Below are 17,745 nucleotides of genomic sequence, written 5' to 3' on the forward strand. Positions count from 1 at the left end.
CTCTGGCGCTGCCTCTGTGTGTGCCTCTGTCGCTGCCTGTGTGTGCGCACGGCTCTCTCTCTCGCGCTGCCTGTGTGTGCCTCTGTCTCTCTGTGGCGCTGCCTCTGTGTGAACCAAGATTCCACTGAGGTTGACTAATGAAAAGTCAACATGGCTCAGAGCTGCAAGTGGACTGGGGCACAGACAAACAGAAATGACGGTATGTTTTTCGAGGCGTCGCGTCCGAGTTGGTGGGCGTGACTGTGATTTTTTCGTCGTATCCAATGGTCTAAGAGTTGGTGGGCGTGGCTCCTTCCTGCGTGCGCCATTGGCGTCTTACTTGTCGGCGGTTTAGTGAATCCACGCCCCTTCCGGCGTGCTTTCCATGGTCGGCTACTTGTCTTCTGGCTTAGTGAATTATATATATAGACTAGCAAAATACCCGCGCTTCGCAGCGAAAACCTCAGAGGTTCGATTCCCGAAAGGGAGTGAAGAGAGTGTCCGGTTACCTACCAGGTAACGCTTATGGTTGGACAGCAAGTGACGTAACATCAGCCACGGTGCCTTCAGTTGTGAGAAGCAGATCATAGAATGATTGAAAATAGTTTTGCATTTACCTTTTTAGTAAAAGGCGAGCTTTTAAGCCTGAGAAATCACCCCGTAAATGCACACGTTTAATTGCACATGTGTTAATATGTATGGTTACACAGTATTAAAAGACAGTGAAGAATGTGATTTACCTTTGTTCCCGCGTTTGATAAAAGGCGAGCTTTTAAGCCTGAGAAATCACCCCGTAAATGCACACGTTTAATTGCACGTGTTAATATGTATGCTTACACAGTATTAAAAGACACTCAAAAATTAACGTCATTTACCATCAGCCACGGTGCCTTCAGTTGTGAGAAGCAGATCATAGAATGATTGAAAATAGTTTTGCATTTACCTTTTTAGTAAAAGGCGAGCTTTTAAGCCTGAGAAATCACCCCGTAAATGCACACGTTTAATTGCACATGTGTTAATATGTATGGTTACACAGTATTAAAAGACAGTGAACAACGTCAGTTACCTTTGTTCTCGCGTTTGTTAAAAGGCGAGCTTTTAAGCCTGAGAAATCACCCCGTAAATGCACACGTTTAATTGCACATGTGTTAATATGTATGCTTACACAGTATTAAAAGACAGTCAAAAATTAACGTCATTTACCTTCATTCCCGCGTTTGACTCGTGCTGTAAATCTCTTCCTTGTTTTTAGTTCACGTGATTACGCAGGAGGCGTGATGACGCGATACGTGACTCTGCCTCCTCCATTAGAGTATATGGACAAAAAATATGTTCCAGTTATGACCATTACGCGTAGAATTTCGAAATGAAACCTGCCTAACTTTTGTAAGTAAGCTGTAAGGAATGAGCCTGCCAAATTTCAGCCTTCCACCTACACGGGAAGTTCGAGAATTAGTGATGAGTGAGTCAGTCAGTCAGTCAGTCAGTGAGTCAGTGAGGGCTTTGCCTTTTATTAATATGTATAGATTACCACCATATCTATATTGCTAACCGAGAATGGTAAACCGGATATGGACGCAGGGACATGCCCGTGGACGCAGGAGACATAGTGCGCAGGCGCCACACAAAGCCCCCCCCGCCCCAGAGTGAAACGGGAGAGACTACGATCCGTGTGACATGCCGCAAACCAGGCAGGCACGGCTCCAAAAAGAAACAGCTTGACTGGCCGAGCTACAAAGTGAAACGGGAAACACCACGGAGTCTGCAGTGGTCCACAATGCACCGCATAATAGTACGGAAGGAGCTCCGTATTAACAGTGGGGGGCCCCAGAGTGACACGGGCGGATGCTCCGTATTAAACGTACGTCATCCTCAGACGTCCAAACTACAGCATAGGTGGATCACATTACAGTGATGCATTATTGACAGTACAGTAAAGATCACAGTATCGCAAACAAATGGAAATTAGTACTCGAAAAAGGGAGAATATAATCACCACGGACCAGGTGTCATTGAAACAAAAGCAGGATAAAGCGAGGTCAGAAATAAAAGACAGAATAGAAAACAAAGTCAAACGTCATAAAGAGGTTAAAGAACGGGACCAAACACATGGAGAGCAGGTTAGAGATAATGAAAACTGGAATTCAACAGCTTCAAAAAAACCTAGGCACGAAACATATGCACAGCAAGAAACAGAATATGAAAGCAGAAAAATACGACAGTTAAACGTCCACACCACACAGCGGAGGCAGACCCGGAAGGTGCAGGCGCCTACATCGCGCGTCTGAAGGCGCGGGAAAGTACGAAAGGCAAAGGGGCCTACACAGCATGGTGAAACCCGACATAATACGGAAGGCGCAGGCGTCACCGCCATATTGTGAGTGGCACTACTGCGTGGTGAAGGCGCAGGCGTCACCGCCATATTGTGCGTGGCACTACTGCGGAGTGAAGTTAGGAATAATGTGCTGCTTGAGATCGAACAAAACCTGAACGCGACCCACCTGGATACGATCAATAAACGCAGGCGCCTACAGTGCGCCTCTGTAACTGCGGTGGCAAAGCAGGCACGGGTTCAAAACGAACGAGCTCGACTGACGGATATACAAAAACGAGGCCGCCTGGATAAACTCAATGAACGGAGGCGCCTACAATGCGTGTCTGAAATGCCGCGGACAATGCGGGCACGGCTCCAAAACGAACGAGCTCGAGTAATGTATTTCAGGATACCCAACGCCGGGGGTAGGCAAGCGAAGTGAGCAGGGGGCGGAGCCCCCTTGTACTGTTATATTACCAACATATACTTTTTAGCTTGGAATGCAGGATTAGGTTATGTAATCTCACAGAGATAGATAGCTGCAGCTGTAGCGGTATTCTGCAAAGTTATTAAGGTGATTAATTCCAAGATGTTTTGAAATTGTTACAAATCAGGGTCTTTTATAGGCGCCAAACTGTAAAATTAGATCTACCTGATCAGAAAATGGATTTGAACGAATGTTTACCAACAGGAAACAGTAGAAGTTAATTATTAATATTACTCATTCAAATACAGTGCCCACAGTTGATCTTTTTCTACCATCCTCTGAACAAAAAAAGTCACATTATAGAAAAATTGAGGCTTGGTTTATAATGCATTTTTTTTTTTTTTACCCTTTCTTACCAAGTGTGCAAAGGACATTCCGCAAAAAGTATGCATCTTTACTTACAAGTTGCATTAGTCTGGGGATCAGTCACCCACAATATCAGAAGGCATTTCATAATGCCAGTGACCAGCTTCAGAGCACCATTTAAGCGGAGCAAAAGAATTCCAACTTGTGTAACAGCAGGGGACAATCATTTTAAAGACATTGAGCTACCTAAAAGAATAATGCAAAGAGTTAGAATCCTTGGGTGCTCAGTGCCTGAAAGCACTGCAGTGCTACAAATATACCTTTACTCAGGCTGCCTGTCCTCAGCCACAGCACATTCCTGCTGCCTAATGGGAAGTATAGTCCTCTCGTTGGTAAAAGTTTTTATATATTCTAAACACCATTCTCCCTGTCTCAATGGCATGAATTTATCTGGTAACTTAACACTAGAATTATCAGAGCCTACGAAAAAAATCGTAGATCCGGCCCACCTTAAATCGCTTCTTAAAACCGTTTTCACCTCTCCGCCAGCGTCTTTTGTCATCTAAATGTACTGATAAAGACATGCTGCAAGCAGCCGGCTATTCCATCCCCCCACCGACTTAGAACGTACACGAACTTCTCCCAGCTCATGTCTTGATTGATTATCTGGGAGTGAAGTCGAGTTTTAGAGTGGAAATAATAAATCGTTATTTGGAACACACACATTTCATGTGTGTTGCGTTTCTACAGTAATCTGTGTAAACACATTTTTGAAACAGAAACGTTTTTTATATTCTAGTAACAAATGACAAAATGTAGGCATAAACTATATAATGTATGAAGCCTGAAGTCCAAATATCAAAGAAACACTTTCACAAAAGGTACAAAAAAAAAAAGCCGCCGCCAAAAAAAGCCGCCTTAGTGTGCGACATTGACACTCATTTACTATGACTGCCGCCGTGGCGCAACAGTATCAGTTGCTGACTGGCAATCAGAAGGTCACGAGTTCGATCCTGCATGACTCCCTTTTGTGAAGTGTTCTTATTTTTACTGTTTTAGAATAAAAAGATACATTTGATTTCAGTCTGTAACAGCCGGTGTAATTTATGATATTTGCAAAGGTTAGCTTTGTTTTTTTTTTTTAATTCACTTTTCATTCTCTGTCGCATTCAGGATCCTTCCCTACCATCACCCCACCCTCCACCTGACACTGCTGTTTTCACATAAAGACGTGCTATAGGTCTGCAGTGTATCACGATACATAGGACCATGTGTTTTTTTTCCCCCACAATCTTGCCAGTCCCCACATGTTGCTGTATGCTGTTTCTTTTGTACTCCAGGACATGCAGAGGAAAGCATAGTAAAGAGTAGTAACTTCAGCGCTATATGCAATCATCAGACACTCCCCATCTGACACTGCTGTTTTCACATAAAGACGCGCTATAGCTCTGCAGTGTACTTGTGACTGCATTATCGTACCAATGCTTGCGAACTGAAGTGTCTGCATACACTTTTCGTGGCATTACACGTGTATTTTTTGAGCATGCCCATGTAGCTCAAACACAGGAACATATGTTGATGTAAAAGTATAACAAAACAAGTGCACTTTTATTCAAGACTATAACCAAAGAAAAAAGAAAGCAAGTTACAGTAGGCGGTTGATATGACAACTTGCATGGTGCAATGCTAAGAACTGCTGATTTCCATTCCGTGCTATATAACTATTAGCTGTTAACATTTGAATCTGATGATTGCATATAGCGCTGTCTTATTCAGTGTGCGCAAGAACATGCAGGTGGCCAGTTGCTGCGTGCTACAACGCACATTTTTAAAAAAGAAAGAGACAAATATATGTGACGTTTTGAAGAAATCATTTTATGACGCAAATAGTACCAATCAGAAAACATCGTCGAAGTAATGCAATATTATTTGAAAACGAACAGCGTCAGGTTGGGTGTGAAGTTATACTGGCGCTGTTTGAGTCAGATCAGAAGCTGAATAAGCTGAACAAGCTCCTGTTCTGACTCTAAATAAAAAGCATGAATTAATCAACAGAAATAACCGCAATTGACATTTTAAACTTAATGATTTACAATGCATACCAATTTATAAATTTTATGTCCGTTTGAGGGGAAAAAAAAAACACTTTCTCCAAAGCTGGCAATCGAACTCGCGTCTCTATAGCACGGCAGGGTTGCTGTACTCCAAGTCAGCAAATCTCAGCGTTACGCCACGGACGGTGTTGTTACAGCCTTGAACCTTTTGTGAAAGTGTTTATTTGATGTTTGGCCGTCAGGCTTCACACATTCTATAGTTTATGCCTACATTTTGTAACATTTATTACTAAAATATGAAAAAGTTTCTGTTTTAACAATGTGTTTACACAGATTATTGTAGAAACGGAACACACATGAACTGCATGTGTTCCAAATAACGATCTATTATTTCCACTCTAAAACTCTAGTTCAGTCACTCCCAGATAATCAAACAAGACATGAGCTGGGAAAACTTAGTGAACGTTATGCAATGGTGGGGGATGGAATAGCTGGCTTTTTGCTGCTCGTCTTAATCGGCACATTTAGAAGACAAAAGAGAGGGGAGAACGGTTTTAAGGTGGGCCGGATCTACGAGTTTTTTCGTAGACTCTGGTAATTCTAGTGTTAATGACATAGTCTTTCCTTTATTTTTACAAAGGGAAACACATTGTTTCACTCAGATTGTTAGCTCACCAGAAATATTAGGCTAAAAGTAATCCCACAAAAAAGTGACAACTGCAGTTTGACTCTTTGAGAAAATTTCAGAAAATGTTTGGAGCCTCAATCAAAATACTGGTACAGTAATGTTTCAATCTTTTGTTTTTTGGTACTTTTCCAGTACTCGGAAAATGTTTAAATTAATAAAGCATTACATTCCTGCTGATTTCTCAATGCATAAAGCATGCTAGAGAGTATAATTGCTTTTTAATACAGCACTATTCATGTTCTAAATAAAATGACAGAAGATTGGTATTAATCCTCTGAATGTAATGGACTCGGATACAGTTGAGCATCCAACTAACCATTTCCGGATTGAGGGAGGAGGTTTCAATTCTGAGAAATCGGGTAACATAACCTGTATATAGGAGTGGGCGGTATGGCCAAAAATTTATATCACAATATAATTAAAAATGTTAAATGCCTTCCAGAGCAAATTCATTTTTAGTATAACTATAATAAACACAACATATTTATTTATATACAGTTTACACACACACATGTACTCAATATATAAATATATATATCTATAATCTGCTTCTCGCAAGTGAGAGGATATGTTATACAGTATCTGCCAAATAATATAAAGAGTACATGACACATGTTTTGCCCTTATTGAGGCTTGTCAGATGTACACACTTTTGCATCCCCTTACGGGGATTGAACCTCAGATGTCAGCGCCTCAGTCGAAGCCTCTGATGGTCTGAAACTTAATTTGATTAATTGGGTGGTAACCTACCAGATATGCTATACAGTATATAAGGGCGAAACACATGTTGTACACTCTTTGTATTATTTAGCAAATACTGTATATAATATACTGGCAGTGGACAAGCAATCCCTGCTTGCATCTCTGTATTGTTTTAGTTGCTCAGTCAACTGATTTAATTGACTCAGTTTGAATTGAGCCCCTTCAAAATTTTAAATTTTGACAAGAAAAAAAAACATAATGTTGTGTTGTCAGTATACAAAATATAACAATGAAAAATACAAATTATAATATTAAAATAAATGTCGCTTGAGCCCGACTACCATCTGATTCCTGTGCCCATGATGATTATTATAGCATACATTTTCTGCAATACTGACAGTTTCTGAAACAAACAGTATCAGTTTTAGGACATGTAGGGTATACATTATATAATGCACATGAACATTCAAATTTAGCTATAGGAAGTTGAACCTTAAGTGGCCTGAACACTCAACTTTTTTTCATAACCAGTTCTTCATGTTGTTTGTTGTGTGGATGTGAGGCAATGTGGCTGCTCTTTTTTCACTGTGTTTTAGCATCTCCAGAGTTGTACCATCGTATCATACATTGTGTCAGAAGGTAACAATGCCCACTCCTCACCTCACTACTGCATCACTTTTCTGACAAATAACAAGGGCAGCTTTCTAATGAGCTAAACCACGGTAAAACTTACACGCGAAAATTTCTCATGACTGGCAAATTTCTACCATTGTTTTGTTTCCATCGATATACTGCACCAAAAATGTAAATAATGTTATATGTCTATATCCAATTTGTGTATAAGCTGACCAAAGCATCAATCTGATGTGCTGAGTGAAGTTTCACACAGTTTAAAAAAATATTACTGGTGGACATTCTGAATTACAAAATACAGAATGGCAAAATACATTTATACAAAGTATTTTCAGTTCATGAAACCTCTCTGCCGCAGTATAAACTCTGATTGCTGTGTTGTCCTTTTCACAATAGAAACTGAGTCTTGCTTTTTTCAATTACCGTTTAGCTGTTCTTGGAGCAGCTGTGCTGTGAGGTGCCTACCACACAAGCTGGTGACCCTCAGAAACTTGTCTTCTGATTGGGTTGTGACTTTGGGTCTGCCAGATCTCATCCTAATTGTTTCTCCCAGTTTCCAGTTGCCTTTGGATTGTGTAGGTAACTGTGCTCACTGACACTTTGTTTTTTTTTCTCCCAATTTTTCTAAATGAAAGGACTACGCTTCTAAGCATAATGGTGCTTTGTCTCTTTTAATTTTTTAATTGCCATTATAACTGGAATATTGTCCAGGTAGTACTTGAGACGGTGTAGTAACACAGTCTGTTCCAAGTCTGCTTTAAAGAAAACAGAGGGTTTTTAAGTAATCAACAGAAGTTGGGACACCTGTGCAAATTGTTTGCTTCAAATTGAAAGGCTTAATTTACTTTCATTGCTGCAGGACATCTGTAGGTTGTAACCTATTAGCTGCTCCCTGAAGAAGGCTCATTTGTAATATTCTGATATTTCCCTTTTTTCAGTTTTTGCTAACCAAATCTCAAAAATGGTATGACAGATTTGATTGAAACTTGGTGATGTTATAGAAAAAGAAAATTGGCCAACATTGCCACACTATTTGGTTACATATTCCATGCGTCTGTGGTTCTCTGTGTGAAGGAAAACTTCCTAATGTTTGTGTGAAATTTACCCTTAACAAATTTCCAACTGTATCCCTTATGTTTTTGAAGAACTAATTTTAAAGTAACAGTCACAATCCACTTTACTTATTCCCATAATAATTTTGAACACTTCAATAATGCCTCCTCTTGATGTTCTTTTGATTAAACTGAAATGGCTCAGCTCTTTTAATATTTTCTCAGAATTCATCGCCTATAGCCCAGGAATCAGCTTAGTCGCTCTTCTCTGGTCTTTTTCCAGTGCTGCTATGTCGTTTTTGTAGCTTGGAGACCAAAACTGCACACAGTATTCCAGATTAGGCTTCACCAGTGTGTTATAAAGCTTGAGCTTAAACTCCTTTACTTGTACTCTACACATCATGTTATTTAACCTAAAATTATATTGGCCTTCTCAATGGCTTCTGAACACTGTCTGGCAGTAGATAGTAATGAGTCCATTACATCTCTTAAATTCTTCTCATAAGGTTTATTTTTGATTTTCAGACCTCCCATTGAGTATTCGAAGCTAACATTTTTACTTCCTACGTGTAATACTTCACATTTACTTACATTAAATTTCATCTGCCACAAATCTGCCCAAGTCTTTATGCTGGTCAAGTTTCTCTGTAATGATTCAACTGATTCTAGATTATTTGCCAAACCGTCTAGCTTGGTATCTGCCAACTTAACCAGCTTGTTATTTGTATTCCTATTCAAAAAATATTAAAAATAGCAGTGACCCTAGCAATGGCCATTGTGGGAGACCATTCTTAACATTAGCCACGTTTTATAGGGTTCCTCGCACCATAACCCTCTGTTTCCTGTGCCTGAGCCAGATTTGCACCCATCTATGCACTATATCCTGAACTCCCACCTTTCTTAATTTCAAGCTCAACCTGTCATGTGGCCCCTTATCAAAAATTTTCTGAAAGTCAAGATAAATAATATTGTATGCACCACTCTACTCATATACTTTTGTTGCTTCCTCACAGAATTCCAGTATGTTAGTAAAACATGATCTCCCTCTTTTGAGCCCATGCTGGCTGTTCAGTAAAACTCCTGTTCTAGCCATGTGTTGGTCAATTTTTTTCCTTAATAATTCCTTTCATTAATTTTCATGTGATGCACATTAAGCTTACTGGCCTGTACTTACTTGGATATGCAATTTTCTAGTTCTTCAGAATTACATCAGTGTACAGTGACTTCCTAAAAAATATGTGTCATGGGGTTTATACATGTACACAGAAATCTCCATAAGAATCAAGGATAAATATTATAAGATCCTGGTGATTTCTTTGATTCCAGCCTATTTAATATAAGTAATACCTTTCCCTCTACAACTTCCAAATCCCTTTGTAACTCCGTAGTAGTATCTTTTATTGCTGGGAGGTTGTTCACATTCTCACACATGAAGACTTCAGAAAAATATAAGTTTAAAGCACCTGCTATTTCTCTGTCTTTATTTTTTTTATTTCCTCTTTAATATTCCTCATGCACTCCACCTCCTCCTTGACCGTTCTTTTACTACTAAAATACTGAAAAAATCCTTTTGGGCCATCTTTCGCCTTATCTGCTTATATTTCTGTATAACTGCCTTTCAGCTTCCCTAATATCCTTTTTAATGGTTGCCCTCATGCTCTTATTCATCCTATGATTCACATTGGAGTTTTTAGTCTTATATGCCTTATACAGCTGTTTTGTTTCCTTTGCAGCTTGTTTTTCAACTCTTAATTAACCCACTGTAGACTTTTTAAATTTAATTTCCTACTAATTACAAATTTTGCTCAGTACGTGTCTTGTATTATATGTAAAATTATACAGTCTCAATATCTGTATGTGTTGCTTGGTCATTTTAAGTGTATTTGTCAAAGTTGGCCAACTCTGATCCTGCAGAGCCACAGTGGCTACAGGTCTTCATTCTAATTATTTTCTTAGTGACTAGTTTTTGTTACTAATTAATCTAACTGATTTTATTTACTATGTAATACTAAGACCCTTTCTGTTTATGAATGACTAAGGTATGAATTAAATCTGGTCCCATTTCTAAATATATTACTATGGAACGTAAAACTAATATCATACAGTATATACATTTTTGTTTTTGGTGTGGCCGTAATATACTTGGTGATGCTGTTTCTACTCTTCACTGGAAGAGAAAAGCACACCCATGGTGGAAGCAAATAATACATTTATGAAATAATGCATAATGTTTGCAAAATATTACAATAAAAAAAAAATGGCAAAAATATTCTTTCTTGTTGTTTTTTTCCCCAGCAATCTATAATTATGATGCGAGAGGAGAAGAGGAGCTTTCCCTTCAAATTGGAGATACAGTACATATATTGGAGATTTATGAAGGTTAGTGTTTTTTGTTTCCTCATAAATCATTGAACTCTGGGCAAAGATGGGAAGTTAGCAAATATTTTCCTGTTACATAAAAAATTGCTTTGGCTGATCCTATAAACTAAAGGTTTGTTAGCTTTACTTAATCACCTTCACCACTTTGTCAGTCGATTTTTCTGATACAGGTACATCATCTGAAGTATATCCTTCACTGTTCCCTTGCCAGAAGAATGTGTACCACCATCCACTAAGTATTCTTGCACCTTTACCTTTCTATCTTGTTTGATATGTGCCATAGACATCTGCTTTTCTTCTTTGTCTGATTTTTTTTCCCCATCATAATAGCTTTCCATGTTTCAAACCTTAAACTCTCCATTTCACACATTTACTCATTGCTTCTCCATCCTCCCTGCCACCAAACTGTCCTTCCCACAGTGCATCAGGTTTGGGACCATCATAAATCACATTTCCCTTGTCATTACCTTGGCAGGGTTCCCCAGCAATCTTATTGCCATGGACAGGTGGGGGAACACATGAAGTACTATGGATTACACTTTGCCTCTGCTTTGTCACACACTTATCTTTGTATCCCATCTATCAAAGGGATATTGGAAGAGAACTTCTTTAGCCATGGTGCCCTTCCTGATCCTAGGTCTCATTTACTCACCTTTTATGATACAGGAGACAGACATTAACCTTATTCTAGCCTGAGGTCACAGGTATATGTAAACAATATTGTTATTCAAGTTATCATTCAAGGTTTGCACCAACTGACTCCTGTCAGTATAGCTCGATTATTAACTATTGAATGAATGCCAGCCATCCTCTTCATGCTATTCCATAATGAGCCCTTCATTTTTATCCTGTCCTTATTCTTTAGCTTTTCCTGCTTTATTTCATGTTTCACCTTCCTCTGTAATTCCTTCTTTTCAGTTAATGTTCCATGTTGAAATGTCCAATTTTTTTGGCTTATAAATTCTTTTAGAATAAACAGTGATTAATAAACAGTTATTTGGTAGGTAACTAGTTGACTATATTGAAAACCTTGAAAGGAAGGAATTACAAGTATTGAAAAATGTTAATTTGGTCCCTGAAGTGCTACAAATAGTTAACAAAAGAACAGTCATAATGACTTCATCTTATAGTTTGAAACAAAACTCATTACCTACTTACTAATTTTGGAGGAGCAGAACTTAGGTACTGTATATGTGCTATATGCCAGTGTGTTTGTCTGTGTTGGCTTCACTGTCCCTGGCAGCTCTTGAACCCTGAGCTGTCGACAACATGTCTAAAGATGAGCTGGGCAAATAGGAACACACACAGTCAAGAGGTACGTGTAAAGTGCTTAGTGCTTTTAATTTAAATAAACAAGTGTTCAAACAGTGTAGTGTTCCTTCAGTAAATAAATTATACAATAAAAATGGGTGATGTGCAGAGGTTAAAATCCAGTAATAAGTAACAATACATGCAGTAAACCATTAAAACAATGTTGAAAATCCTTGGGCAGAATTCTTTCCTTTACTTAAAAACAATCCTTAGCCTCAGTGTCACCAGTGTAAAACCAACGTCTCCTCTGCTTACTCTTTTGGGTCTCTTCAGCAGGAGGATGTGTCCACCTATGGGCTCAGTAAACTTCTAAAGTCTATCTCTTGGCCCTCACTGCCTTCCTTCAGTGTCCTATGGACCCTGAGAGTCTTGTTCCTTCTCCCACCACCATTCCATGGTGCCTGCTGGAGTTGCACTAAGCACATGGTTGCTTTTGCTCAGTGTAGAGCTCAGCAAGAGCAACCTGTGCTTCACAAGAATTGTGTCATGCTACTTTTGCAGCCAACTTGGACTGTCACAGTCGGACAATCTGCAGGTCAAAGCCATTAAATATTTCTTCACATTATAATAATTATTTAAACGTATGTTAAATATATATGCAAATATCTTGATGTATAGAATGTGGCCTGGAGTTCTATTGTGATAGTAAGTAAGAATTAAGAGTTAAAGGCAGTTATTCAGAAATAATAGAATTGTTGCATATAGTGGGTATAGTATAGAAAAAAATTGGTAGACATTGGCTCTGCAGTGAAAGAGAACCCTAAAAATATCCCTACTTCTGCTAATTATGAAGTAAAATATTTCTGTTAGGCTGGACAGAAATTATTACTGTATATCTGTATGAACTATATTACTGAGCAAATATTTTAGGGCACCCAAAATTATTTTTAAAGGTAGTGATCTGAATTATAAGTGTTTGTTTTTTTGAAACCACTGTATTACATTATAATAACATAAAAATTTGATAGAATCAAACTTACGAACAATTTCTTATGTTTTCCAAAAACTTACTGATCTGTTGTGATCTGGCACAGGTTTGGTTTATAAACTTCTCATTGAGGCACCCCATCTGTTCAAGTTCAAACATGTTTCTATGTGTACATAATACAATGAAATTGTGTATTTTCTAGGAACTGTTGACAGTACCAACAGAAGATGCACACACTCATAAAGTGCATAAACATGCAACATTAATTTTAAGAATTTCAGTGCTAAAGTCTAAATATATCAGTTTATATACCTAACATGGGTTGGAATATATCACCAAACAACTACAGTGATCCCTCGCTATATCACGCTTCGCCTTTCGCGGCTTCACTCCATCGCGGATTTTATATGTAAGCATATTTAAATATATATCGCGGATTTTTTGCTGGTTCGCGGATTTCTGCGGACAATGGGTCTTTTAATTTCTGGTACATGCTTCCTCAGTTGGTTTGCCCAGTTGATTTCATACAAGGGACGCTATTGGCAGATGGCTGAGAAGCTACCCAACTTACTTTTCTCTGTCTATCTTGCGCTGACTTTCTCTGATCCTGACGTAGGGGGATTGAGCAGGGGGGCTGTTCGCACACCTAGACGATACGGGCGCTCATCTAAAAATGCTGAAAGATTATCTTCACGTTGCTATCTTTTGTGCAGCTGCTTCCTGAAACGACATGCTGCACGGTGCTTCGCATACTTAAAAGCTGGAAGGGCACGTATTGATTTTTGACTGAAAAACAAACTCTCTCTCTCTCTCTCTCTCCCTCTCCCTCTCCCTGCTCCTGACGGAGAGAGTGTGAGCTGCTGCCTTCAACAGCTTTGTGCTGCGGTGCTTCGCATACTTAAAAGCCAAACAGCCCTATTGATTTGTTTGCTAGAGATTGTTTTCTCTATCTATGTGACATTCTGTGCTCCTGACACGCACTCCTTTGAAGAGGAAGATAAAGTATCTATCTATCTATCTATCTATCTATCTATCTATCTATCTATCTATCTATCTATCTATCTATCTATCTATCTATCTATCTATCTATCTATCTACCTATCTACCTATCTACCTATCTACCTACCTACCTACCTACCTACCTACCTACCTACCTACCTACGTTTGCATTCTTTTAATTGTGAGATGGAACTGTCATCTCTGTCTTGTCATGGAGCACAGTTTAAACTTTTGAAAAAGAGACAAATGTTTGTTTGCAGTGTTTGAATAACGTTCCTGTCTCTCTACAACCTCCTGTGTTTCTGCGCAAATCTGTGACCCAAGCATGACAATATAAAAATAACCATATAAACATATGGTTTCTACTTCGCGGATTTTCTTATTTCGCGGGTGGCTCTGGAACGCAACCCCCGCGATGGAGGAGGGATTACTGTACTGCCATATTTTCTTTACAAATAAGATATACCATTATTTTCATCAGAATTTTGCATTCTGCATTGTGTCTCTCCTGAAACTCTGTCTTCCCACTTTATCATATTTTCTTTTCTTGAAAATTGCATTGGGTTAGGAAAGCTACCAGCAGCCCTGAGACCAAAATTAGCATTCAGTGAAAAAAATTAAGTCCTCAGATGAAATGACTTGCTTGAAATAGCCAAAAAATATCATTTGAATATTCAAATTAAAAATAAGTATGTATTCAAATACATGAGGATTCTGGACATTATGTCTGTATATTTGCTAGTGCTTTTTTTTTATATTTTATTATTATGGTAATGGGTGTAGTGACGGCCACAGCAAAAACATATGCCAACAGAAAAAAATATCCTAGTGGTACTAGGGCAACTGTTATTACATATCAAAACCAACAAAATCCCAAACTTTTCAACCAGTCTTTTTTTCTTTCTAATGCTAGTCTTTCTCAAGACAGCAAGTCATAAAAGCAGCCACGAAAAGGAACTGAAATTGTTACATTATTATTATTAATACTTTACTCGTGCATCAGCAAATTGTAAAATGCTTATGGCTTTGTTGCATGGTATTTTGATATTTCTTGCTTCCAAACAGGCAAATGCAGAGCTATTTAAGATATGGAGGAATACCTGTTAGTCAGTGACAGGGTGAGAATAGTGAGAAAAGTAAAAGGCATAGGCAGGTTGAAGGCAGACTTGTTTTTTACTTTGGAGGTGTCCAAAGGGCATGGGTTTATTTTGCAGCATGCAGAATAAAATGCTAGTCAGCACCTGTCGACTCATCCAGAAAACCAGCTCCTGTGTGGCTTACAGGATCGTCACACATATCAAAGCAATTTCAAAAAAATAAGTTATAGATATTGCAAAATGCCAGACATTGCCCTCACTCCTTAATTACATGACTATCTACCTGACATTTCTCCGGAAGATCCTTGTATTAGCAACAGAATTCATCTGTCTAATGGTATGAGCAAACGTACTTAACAGAGTTGGACAGATTAACAAGTGCCAAGTTGGATCACTGTTGATAACCTAGACATAGGCAAATTTTTACTCTGATCTTTTTCTGTTCTTAGCTGCTTGTGTGTTCATGCAGCCTCTGCTTTCTCTATATACATACTTGCTGTCTGGCTTGGTGATGCACTCTTCTGATGTCCAGTGTATTATTAATATAGTCTATAGCATTCAATTAATATTCTATTTATTCTATTTATAATATTCATTCATTTATTGGCTGGATTTATTTTTATTTTGGAGGCCTCGGCTTACTGCTTTTCTTTGGTTAACTCTGTTGTGTGGTGTCTGAGCTCTGTTGATATGAGCTCTTCTGCTGCTCAAAGTGGCACACAGTTCTTGTTACAGATCATCTCTTTCAACTAGTGCTTAAATGATTAGTATGTCAGCATCTTTGCTGTTCATTTATTTTGAAATCAGTACTTTGTTAGAGAAGTGCAATAACATTCAGTTTATTTAAAATTACAAATTCATATTGACTAGTGCCCGCTCACAGAAACGCAAAGGCCCGCCTTAAGATTTGGTTTGGATGACGGTTCTGCCACAAATGTACACACAACAGTTTTCCTAAATGCTCCTCCAAAGATGTAAAGTATCTGATTCTGTCCCATTTACTCTTAATCTTAAAATGCCTAATCTGTTGTTTAATGCTACAAACTTCTCATCAAAGTATATGGAAAATAACTCATAATTTTGATTTTACTTTTATTAGAATGCTTTAAAATTCCCACTTTAATAAGCCTCATGTCAGGCAACACACCATGTCACAAAGTTAGTCTCAGTGTTACCTTGTTGCTAGTTTGGCACATAATGCCTAGAATAGTGAGATTAAATTTGAAATATTCAGGCCACCTTTTAAAATATTTCTACTGCTGTGAAGGAGAAAGAAAGTAGACAGACTGCATAGACCCTGACTAGATACTGTGACAATCATACATTTCTGGATTTTTCTGAATGCTGTGTTGCTAAATGTACCCTACCGCTGCCCATTGTGTAGTGGACACCGCCAAAAAAATAAAACAAGTCTGCCTTTGATCTGCCTACTGTTTTAATTCATTCTCTATTCTAACACTGTTGTGGTCTTACTAATAGGCTGGCCATTATTTTTCTTGATCCTTGTCAGGAGAGTGAACCATTAAAGAAGCCATGAAAGGGGGCCTAAATCCTTGCAAGGCTCATATAATAACATTTAATAATAATATTTATTTGTATAGCACATTTTCATACAAAAAAGTAGCTCAAAGTGCTTTACATAATGAAGAACAGAAAATAAAAAAAATATAACAACATAAGAAATTAAAATAAGACAATATTAGTTAACATAAAAAAAAGAGTAAGGTCCGATGGCCAGGGTGGACAGATAAAACAAAAAAAAAACTCCAGACGGCTGGAGAAAAAAAAATAAAATGAGCAGGAGTTCCAGGCCACGAGACCGCCCAGTCCCCTCTGGGCATTCTACCTAACATAAATGAAATAGTCCTGTTGTGTCTAGGGTTCTCACGGAAGGACTTGATGATAATGGACATGCAGACTTCTGGCTTTTAATTCTTCACTGTTGGAACATCATTGTGCTTTGAGTAGATGGTGGTGGCGAAAGCCACCAACAAAAGGACACCGGAAAAAGAAACAGAAGAGAGAATAGGGGTTAGTACAGATTTTAGAGCTACCATAGATAGTTATTATAATGAATTAGAGTATCAGGATTAAATTACAGTGAAGTTATGAGAAGGCCATGTTAAAATAATGTGTTTTCAGCAGTTTTTTGAAGTGCTCCACTGTATTAGCCTGGCGAATTCCTATTGGTAGGCTATTCCAGATTTTAGGTGCATAATAGCAGAAGGCCGCCTCACCACTTCATTTAAGTTTTGCTCTCGGAATTCTAAGGAGACACTCATTTGAGGATCTGAGATTACGATTTGGAATATAAGATTTCAGACATTCCGATATATAAGATGGGGCGAGATTATTTAAGGCTTTATAAACCATGCGCAGAATTTTAAAGTCAATCCTGAATGACACAGATAACCAGTGTAGTGACATCAAAACTGGAGAAATGTGTTCGGATTTTCTTTTCCTTGTTAGGATTCTAGCAGCTGCATTCTGCACTAGTTGCAAACGATTTATGTCTTTTTTGGGTATTCCTGAGAGGACTGCGTTACAGTAATCTAGTTGACTGAAAACAAACGTGTGAACTAATTTCTCAGCATCTTTCAATGATATAAGAGGTCTAACTTTTGCTATGTTTCTTAAGTGAAAAAATGCTGTCCTAGTGATCTGATTAATATGCGATTTAAAATTCAGATTACAGTCAACAGTTACCCCTAAGCTTTTTACTTCCATCTTGACTTTTAATCCTAATATATCCAGTTTATTTCTAATAGCCTCATTGTATCCATTATTGCCAGTTACTAAGATTTCAGTTTTCTCTT

The 17,745-nt window shown here is 38.3% G+C and overlaps 1 protein-coding gene across 1 annotated transcript in view; it reads left to right on the plus strand.

Annotated features, from left to right (window-relative positions):
* dock1 (dedicator of cytokinesis 1) overlaps positions 1–17,745 on the plus strand; it is an 870,017-nt gene that overhangs the window by 120,665 nt on the left and 731,607 nt on the right. The window contains exon 2 of the mRNA XM_051924023.1: positions 10,511–10,594. Coding sequence (XP_051779983.1) covers positions 10,511–10,594 — 84 coding nt within the window. The remainder of the gene's footprint in view (positions 1–10,510; positions 10,595–17,745) is intronic.

This window comes from Erpetoichthys calabaricus, chromosome 2 (genome assembly GCF_900747795.2).
Source record: "Erpetoichthys calabaricus chromosome 2, fErpCal1.3, whole genome shotgun sequence".
Lineage (NCBI taxonomy): Eukaryota > Metazoa > Chordata > Cladistia > Polypteriformes > Polypteridae > Erpetoichthys > Erpetoichthys calabaricus.